This window comes from Aegilops tauschii, chromosome 5, assembly GCF_002575655.3.
Source record: "Aegilops tauschii subsp. strangulata cultivar AL8/78 chromosome 5, Aet v6.0, whole genome shotgun sequence".
Lineage (NCBI taxonomy): Eukaryota > Viridiplantae > Streptophyta > Magnoliopsida > Poales > Poaceae > Aegilops > Aegilops tauschii.
In genome coordinates this window covers 32,282,142-32,291,386 of record NC_053039.3, presented here as the reverse complement: position 1 = coordinate 32,291,386, position 9,245 = coordinate 32,282,142, and the positions used below count along the sequence as shown (strand labels likewise).

The 9,245-nt window shown below is 44.8% G+C and overlaps 1 protein-coding gene across 2 annotated transcripts; it reads left to right on the top strand.

The window, feature by feature from the left end:
* Positions 1-1,218: 1,218 nt before the first annotated feature.
* On the top strand, positions 1,219-7,009 carry LOC109780418 (5-methyltetrahydropteroyltriglutamate--homocysteine methyltransferase 1). 2 transcript variants are annotated; one of them, XM_020339003.4, is made up of 14 exons: positions 1,219-1,386; positions 2,718-3,071; positions 3,161-3,248; positions 3,928-4,055; positions 4,133-4,324; positions 4,437-4,636; positions 4,722-4,885; positions 4,995-5,075; positions 5,162-5,328; positions 5,404-5,509; positions 5,647-5,897; positions 5,992-6,064; positions 6,154-6,282; positions 6,369-7,009. In XM_020339003.4, the coding sequence occupies exons 2-14, from the start codon at positions 2,722-2,724 to the stop codon at positions 6,735-6,737; spliced, it is 2,298 nt and encodes a 765-aa protein (XP_020194592.1). In that variant the 5' UTR covers positions 1,219-1,386; positions 2,718-2,721; the 3' UTR covers positions 6,738-7,009. The 2 variants fall into 2 exon arrangements, with proteins under 2 accessions (XP_020194592.1, XP_020194593.1); XM_020339004.4 differs by having other exon boundaries at positions 1,320-1,636.
* The last annotated feature ends 2,236 nt before the right edge of the window (positions 7,010-9,245 follow it).

Here is a 9,245-nt window from a genome sequence, read left to right as displayed (position 1 = left end):
ACCGCACAACAATAGGCACAGCTCGTGCTAGAAATAACTTAATGGGATCATCAAGCTAATGCTCCCATGATGGTACGTAGTTAAGCATAAAAGAAAGAGAAACTGGACACCCGGATCGAGCTGTTTATTTTTGTTTTTCTACCCAAATATCAGTTGAAAATTGAAAGTTATTGCTAGTAGGGATTAAATTACTGTTCAGATATAGTACGGGCGGCTTTGTATAACAATTGATCCATGTGTGCAATGCCCAAAGTGATTGAATGATGATGATGTGGTTGCTGGAGTTAACATGCCTAATTTACGGTGACCTTCCACTTAACACTGACAGCTATTTGTTTTTACCCGCACTGAAAGATGTTCACTAATTGACCGTAATTGCGGACCGTGCATATGGTATAGGAGGACGATAATACGACATAGAATGCGACATATATGTATGACTTTTCTCCAAAACAATGACATATGTATAATCTAAAAAAAACAATGACACATGTATAGCTTAGATTACAATATACACGGGTGAAGTCTGGCAGATACGTATATCTTGAACATCAACTCTTTTTGCCAACCAATTTACTCTGCTTCGCTACCAAACCTAGCGGGAAATGATATTTGTCGTGCATCGGATAAAAGGCATAATAGAAGGGGGGGGGGGGGGGGGGAGGGGAGGGTTAGATCTCGACCGTTACACATCAAATATTTTCGATACGAGTGTCATTTGTTTTTCACCGGCCTTGTCTTGTTTCTCCAAGCACCAATCCCCATTTCACTGCCTCCGCCCTCCCTGCCCAAACAACCTCATTGATGTCCTCCTTGGTCTCACTGTTGTCTCCCATTCTTTCTTCTAGCTTACCCTTCACCTTCTCGACCATCCGTGCCACTAGATCTAGTTGGTCATCCGCCACCAGGCATCAACCAAAGGTTTCAAGGTAGGACACCGACACCCCCACAAGGCAATTTGTTTATGTCCGAGGGTGGAGCATCGACTTAAAGCATCAAACATCGCCGAGTCCTCGGAGGGCGGCGGTCGCAGCTCCCCTCCCCATCCCCTTCTTTCCCTTCCTCCCCTTGCCTCAATGCCCCATGGATCAACGTGTTCTCTCCGCAAAGCCTGACAGCGAACGGCCGTTGCTTAGTTTTTCCAACAATAAATAAAGGTGGGGAAAAGATAAAAGCATTTTTTGTGGTTTTAAAAAATCGTGCACTCACCAGATCCACAGAGGCGAGCATTCAGATCTCACCAACCGCATGCCCCACGCACCAACCAATCGCCAGCGGTTTATAAATAAGCACACCCCTAAACCCCTCACCCTCGCCGTTCTCTGCCGCTCCTCCTCCTCCTCCCCGTTGCTCGCCGCCGTCCCTCTCCGCCTCCGCGCACCCAGGGTAAGCGAGCCCTCTCCCTCCCTCCTCCGTGCACCCGTGAATCCACACGCACGAGCGCACGCCGGGCCTCCCCCCTAGATCCGTGCACCACCGGATCGGCTGTCCCGCGCGCTTTGAATGACGATCTGTGTTGGTTATCAGTCGTAGGATCGATCGCCCGGCCACCGCCGGCGGGTATCGTCCTCGGCCCGTGTCCCGTAGGCAGCGCCGGTAGGCGGCGCGGCGGAGAGCTCGGCTGCTCTGTTTGCAGGTACAGGGGCGGGAATGGGCTGCTCTGTTTCCGCGAATAGTTTTTTCTGGTGCCGTTGCGGAGGTCCGATCTGAGCCGATCGAGCGCTCAGATCCGATCTCCGATCACGGAAATGGCCAGGCCGTTTTCGTGGTTTCGGATTAGGGGATCTGGCGCTTCTCGTCGTTAAATTTTGATTCAGTATTATATTCGTGGGATTGCTAAATCGACCAAGTCTCAGTCTGATGCTATATGCGTGGGATCTTACATAGAGATCCATGCAAACTTTTCTTTTTAGTTTTCCTTTTCGTTCTTACATAGTATGCCACTTGAATTTGACATAGTTAAGTCTGAGTCGACTGAGACCTGGCCACACTATATTTAGGCCCATGCTCTGTTTATTAGGTGCCCAGCCCAGTGGTTCTGGATCTGACCCTGAGCCCAGAGGTTTATCACCTCGTATTTATTATTCAGTTCGCTAGCTATTTATTTGTTTATGGTTAGTGCATGGGTACTGGCGTGTAGCTCAAAAGATCTGAAAATTCTGCTATTAGTGTCCATGCATGCAGTGTCCCACCCTTTGCTGGTGTGACAGGGACACTCCCACTGCCACTGCCTCCCACCAATTGTTGTTAGGATTTATGTACCAACCCCGAGGCCTACATGGTAGTGGTTGCTGTTGGTACACCTAACCTACCTACCTGTATTGATTTAGTTCAGTTTTCTACTTTTGTTCTTTTAGACACTAGCAAATCAGGTGTACGATTCCATGCCTAGGTTTCCTGCAAGAACCAAGAAATTTTAATGAATTCGTTTTATTGTTTGTTCACTATATGTTGCTAGTTAGTTGCTTGCAGAAAATTGTTACTGAAAAATTATATTTTGTAAGTTACTCCCTCTGTCCCATAATATAAGAACGTTCAAGTTACGTTTTCTTCAGGTTACCTGTATTGATTTAGTGTCAAAAACGTTCTTATATTATGGGACGGAGGGAGTAGTTTTCTTCAGGTTACGTTTAAATTATAGAGATTCATAGTCTCAGTTGCGAGATCCGAATTCACTTAGTGAGATCAAGCTGATTGTAATTCAATTATTTATGCAGAAAGATGGCGTCCCACATTGTCGGATACCCGCGCATGGGCCCCAAGAGGGAGCTCAAGTTTGCCCTGGAGTCTTTCTGGGATGGCAAGAGCAGCGCCGAGGATTTGGAGAAGGTTGCCACCGACCTCAGGGCCAGCATCTGGAAGCAGATGGCTGATGCTGGGATCAAGTACATCCCCAGCAACACCTTCTCCTACTATGATCAGGTTCTTGACACCACCGCCATGCTCGGTGCCGTCCCAGACCGTTACTCATGGACCGGTGGGGAGATCAATTTGAGCACCTACTTCTCGATGGCTAGGGGTAACGCCACCGTCCCTGCTATGGAGATGACCAAGTGGTTTGACACCAACTAGTAAGTCCACCGGATTCTACCTAAGGTTGTTCTCACATAGTTTATTCTGTATCTAGTACTTTTACTAACGACATCGTTTACTATTACAGCCACTTCATCGTCCCTGAATTGGCTCCTAGCACCAAGTTCTCCTACTCTTCTCACAAGGCTATCAATGAGTACAAGGAGGCTAAGGCGGTATGATAGTAGAATCATATATTAGCTGACTTCCTATATCTTTTGAAATTTTACCATTGTGATGTTAGCCTGCCTAATTGTTATTTTTGAACACACAAGCGTTGTGATAACAGCCTGATCACTCTAGAATGCCGCTGTTTTAATCAAATCTAAGTGATAGTAGTAATATACTAGTATTTCTTATTCCTACATTTGCTTAACTGTTTTTTAACTAGTAAAAGAGTTTTAATTTACATAAGGTGCAGTTTTACATTGACATTTCAGAACGTTCTCACTCTAATAATTACTTTATAGTATAGTTGTAACATCTCATTACCATTGGTCCTGTTCTGAGAACTTTGAATGTAGAAAGTGTAGAATAGCAAAAATGAGAGTTTGCAGTTACTAATTAGATTTTCACTACACGCCCTGCAACATGGGAATAGCGATGCTGGTAGGATTACATGGTTTAGCAGCAGGTTGTCAATGTACCTGATTTGACAAGTTTTCAGTTACTAATTATCTGTTCATTATAATCCCTGCGATATGAGAATAGTGATGCCAGTGTGATTACAGAGTTAAGAAGCAATTTCTGAATTTTGTGACGTTCTCTCGGAAATGAATCTTCGTGTTCCTTTTAAAGGTTATTTGCGTGCTTGTATTGTATGTCTTATATTATGTGCACTTGCTACTCATGCAGCTTGGCGTTGATACCGTCCCCGTACTTGTCGGACCAGTCTCATACTTGTTGCTCTCAAAGGCCGCCAAGGGCGTAGAGAAATCATTCTCTCCCCTTTCCCTTCTTAGCAGCATCCTTCCCGTCTACAAGTAAGCATAGAAACGAGTAAATGACTACTATTGCACGTAAATCATCAGTTGATAATTTGACGTATCATGGTTTTTAGGGAGGTTATTGCTGAGTTGAAGGCAGCTGGCGCTTCATGGATTCAGTTTGATGAGCCCACCCTTGTTAAGGACCTTGAATCCCACCAATTGTCTGCATTCTCTGCAGCTTACGCAGAACTTGAGTCCGCACTTTCTGGATTGAACGTTCTTGTTGAGACCTACTTCGCTGACGTTCCCGCAGACTCGTACAAGTATGCTTCTTTTTTGTGCCAGTTTACCAATTTTAATCAATTGTTCCTTCTATATACCCTTTTGTTGGAATATCACATTTAACCTTGACCGTGGTTTTGACCGCTACTTCAGGACTCTTACATCATTGAGCAGTGTAACTGCTTATGGTTTTGACCTTGAACGTGGAACCAAGACTCTTGAGCTTGTCAAGAGTGGTTTCCCTGCTGGAAAGTACCTCTTTGCTGGTGTCGTAGATGGACGCAACATTTGGGCTGATGATCTTGCTGCATCTCTCGCCACTCTTCAGTCTCTCGAGGCTGTTGTTGGGAAGGGTAAGCATGTTATGCCATGTAGAAGTTTTCCTTATTATAGGCTTGCAGCTACAATTTCCAGTTTCTGACTATGACATTTGTGCAGACAAGCTTGTTGTATCGACTTCGTGCTCACTCATGCACACTGCTGTGGACCTTGTAAATGAGACCAAGCTTGATGATGAGATTAAGTCATGGCTCGCATTTGCCGCCCAAAAGGTCGTTGAGGTGAACGCCCTTGCCAAGGCATTGGCTGGTCAAAAGGATGAGGTAAGATAAACGTTTATGACCTTAATTTGCATCCTCTTGACTAGAGCCTGGTTTTCGTTTTTATATTTCATACAATGACCCGTTCATTTCTATATGTTATCATCTGCAGGCTTACTTCGCAGCAAATGCTGCTGCTCTGGCCTCAAGAAGGTCGTCACCACGTGTCACAAATGAGGAGGTCCAGAAGGCTGTAAGTAACCTGGGCTTCAAAACTGCACATTCCAATTCCATGCTGACATAACATGTACACAATCCATAATCATATATTTCTTACAGGCTACTGCTCTCAAGGGCTCTGATCACCGCCGTGCTACCACCGTTAGCGCTAGGTTGGATGCGCAGCAGAAGAAGCTCAACCTTCCGGTCCTTCCCACGACCACCATTGGATCATTCCCACAGACCGTGGAGCTCAGGAGAGTTCGCCGTGAGTACAAGGCAAAGAAGTGAGTAATATTCATAATGCCTCTTCATTAACCAATTATATTTTGTTTATTGCTCATAAATTAATTGTGTTTCAGGATCTCTGAGGAGGAGTACACCAACGCCATCAAGGAGGAAATTAGCAAGGTTGTTAAGATCCAAGAAGAGCTTGACATTGATGTGCTTGTGCACGGAGAGCCAGAGGTCAGTATCCTTGTGTCATTGATGTTCTGTTTGAGAAAATACCTTTTTATTTTCTCAAGCACAAAATGTAATGACTTGTTTTTGATATCTTGAGATGTCCAATTCTGTGTTTGACCGAGTTGATATGCATTTCACAGAGGAACGATATGGTTGAGTACTTCGGTGAGCAGCTCTCTGGTTTCACATTCACTGCCAATGGCTGGGTGCAATCTTATGGATCCAGGTGCGTCAAGCCACCGATTATCTATGGTGACGTGAGCCGCCCCAACCCCATGACTGTGTTCTGGTCCAAGATGGCACAGAGCATGACTGCTCGCCCAATGAAGGGAATGTTGACAGGCCCTGTCACAATCCTTAACTGGTCTTTTGTCAGAAATGACCAACCGAGGTTAGTAGCTTCCTAAAAAAATATTTGCAGGATGTCCAGGATGCTACTTAGCACTTCACTTTCGAGGCTAACCTGTTGCTTCATATTTTATCAGGTTTGAGACTTGCTACCAGATTGCTCTTGCAATCAAGAAGGAGGTTGAGGATCTTGAGGCAGGCGGTATTCAGGTAGGCACTGTTGTATTTGTTATTTAAGCAACATGTTCCATTGTACAACATGAGTGTACTTAGATTTTTTTCTAATTGGATTCTTGCAGGTCATCCAAATTGACGAGGCTGCTTTGAGAGAGGGTCTGCCACTCCGCAAGTCTGAGCACGCTTTCTACTTGGACTGGGCCGTGCACTCCTTCAGGATCACCAACTGCGGTGTCCAGGACACCACCCAGGTAAAAATCTGCTTCAGTGGAGCCTTGCAGGAACCTACCTTTCTTCTGGATCATTGCATTGCAACTGACACATTCTCTCTTTATAGATCCACACCCACATGTGCTACTCCAACTTCAACGACATCATCCAGTCCATCATCAACATGGACGCTGATGTGATCACCATTGAGAACTCGCGGTCTGACGAGAAGCTTCTCTCCGTCTTCCGCGAGGGTGTGGTGTACGGTGCAGGCATTGGCCCGGGTGTGTACGACATCCACTCCCCCAGGATCCCGTCCAAGGAGGAGATTGCCGACCGTGTCAACAAGATGCTCGCGGTGCTCGACACCAACATCCTGTGGGTGAACCCTGACTGCGGTCTCAAGACCCGCAAGTACGCCGAGGTCAAGCCTGCGCTCACCAACATGGTTGAGGCCGCCAAGCAGATCCGTGCCGAGCTCGCCAAGGCGCAGTAAGCCGTGCTTGTATAGCAGCTCCCCACTTTTAATTGCAAGGAGGATGTCACCACCATAGCCGTGTTTACTTTTGAATAATCTGGGTCTCGTATCCACTTGTTGGTTAGGCTAGTTTGTTTCTCGGTGCGGCGCGATGTGCTCATCCCTTGATTTGGTGGTTTTTGAGGCGGTTGTCGGTGTGTATTGTAAACTGAGTGGCGAATTGTTCATCTAAGTCTGAGTTTGTTACGTTATGTTTCAAATTACAAAATTTCTCCAGATGTTCTGTCTTAGTCTCACATTGTTCGTTGTTTGTGTGTTGGCTTGCCAATTGCGCTGCTGTTACTTTGCCCCATATTGTATGTAATAATGTCCTATATTATGGGATAGAGGGAGTAGCCAGGAGCTTAACTTAAAATAATTATCAGTGCACGTTAGGCATGACACCCTACCGTTGCTGCTGCTCCGAGGTCACGAGCAATGCCACGGCGGCTGCCATGTTAGTCACTAGCTTCTTCGTCGTTGCTTTCCTCTACTCTTCCATCGCCGGGCGGAGCAATGCCAACCTGACCTTTCCAGCTACGTCGATGTTTTTATTTGTTGTATCTTTGAGAATAAAGATTTTCCAGCACTATATTGACAGCAGTATTATACTAGGATTGGCAGCAAAGAGTTTGGAGCTGCCATTTAACAAAACAGTACAGCGAGGAGGTGTGCTCTTGAGTGTCATACAGGAATCCATATCCAAGGGCAGGTCAATACCTGAATCCTGAGTGTCACTGTAGAATTGACAAAGTTACAGCCGGGCACGAGGGAACTGCCGATACATGACCTTGTTGCTGTTGCGGCTTGGTACATATGGTGGCGACGAAGGCAGTTTGTTAGCAACTGTAGGCTGAGTGTTTCCCGAGCCCAGATCACCACCTGCGAGGCATTTCATGAGGATAATACTGAAAAGATAATTAGTACTGTAACTGTGGGCTGAATTTTGGGGCATTTCTCGTGGTGAATCCTTTGCCCGAAGTATCAGGAACTGTGGGCTGAAGAGGAAGCAGAACCACCATGTTTCCAGGTGCAGACAGCAGGAGATCAGACTCACGCAGAATAAAACACCATGTTTTTTTCCTTAGACCAATCCCGTTGCTCTCTTCACTGCCCCTGCCCAAGCGATACCGATACGAGTTCGGTGTTGCTCCGTCGTGATACAAGAGGTCACAAACTTTAACGGCTGTAGCATCGGGCCAGCGACAAATAGGTTTATGGTCAAAATTACCAGAACCCATTTGTCCCGCCCCCTCTTGTAGGCATCTGTTCTCATGCAATGATGTGCTAGAATCTGAGATTTTAGCAGTCAGGGAGGGAGTAATGCTTGCACTACAATGGAGCAGCCCACCAATTGATATCGAATGTGATAATTTGGAGGCAGTGAACATGGTCAGAAGTGGAGACACAAACAGATCGAAGTATGCTTTTCTTATAAGAGAGATCAAAGATAGCATGTTTGAACATACTTCTTGTATTACTCATATACGCCGCAGTTGTAATTCTTCCAGTCATATATTCTACCAAACTTTGGTAGGACCCAATGCCGTACTGCCGTCTGGCTTGGATCAGGACCTGAGGTCGTTTTGGACGCAGTTAGCCGTGATTGAACCCCTTTGATTGAGTAATACAAGAATTATTTCCGCAAAAAAAAACTCTGTCTTCTCATCTTTTAATGAGCCCATTTTTTTTTTGAGACAAGCCCATTTTGTATGTGATCGCTATATAGTACTGTATCACTTATTGCCATACAGATCATCGAGACCACCTCCCCAGCGCCTCATGCGCCTCCCCTCCATCAGCCGGCCCAACAATGAGGCGAGTGCTCGCTCAGGACACGCCAGTTCACCCGATTCTGGTCACTCGGTTTGACAGTTCACTGGTCACGGTTAACCAGGCCATCGTTGACCGTTGACTTCTTTAGAAAATACGAAAAATTCAAAAAATATATTAAAAAATGCACACGAAAATTGAATTCACAATTTTTTTTAAAAAGTTCACGGGTTCAAATTTCTTTTGGATTTGAATATTTTCTTGAACTTCAAAAGGTTCAAACTCCAGAAAAGTTCACGAGTTCAAATTTCTTTTGGATTTGAAAACTTTCTTGAACTTCAGAAAGTTCACAACTTCAGAAAAGTTCACGATTTCAAAAAATTTCATGCATTCAAAAAAAATTATTTGCAGAATTGAAAAAGTTCATGGATTTGAAAAAGTTAATGAATTTGGAAAAAATTCACGCATTCAAAACATATTCGTTGGATTTTAGGAAAAATCTATGGATTTGAAAAAAGATCACGCATTCACAAAATATTCGTTGGATTAGAATAAAGTTCGTGGATTTGAAAAAAAATTCAAGAATTTGAAAAAAAATTGGGAATAAAGAAAAAAATCGGGAAAGCAAAATAAAAAAGCCGGAAGCATGTAGAAGCTTCACAAAACCTACTGGGAACCTTTATGAAAAGAAAAGCGAATATTATATTGGCCTGG

Coding starts and splice junctions, on each gene's coding strand:
- LOC109780418 (XM_020339003.4), top strand. CDS start 2,722: ATGGCGTCCCACATTGTCGGATACCCGCGCATGGGCCCCAAGAGGGAG. Junction 4,325..4,436: donor GTTCCCGCAGACTCGTACAA/GTATGCTTCTTT, acceptor CCGCTACTTCAG/GACTCTTACATCATTGAGCA. Junction 6,283..6,368: donor GTGTCCAGGACACCACCCAG/GTAAAAATCTGC, acceptor CTCTCTTTATAG/ATCCACACCCACATGTGCTA.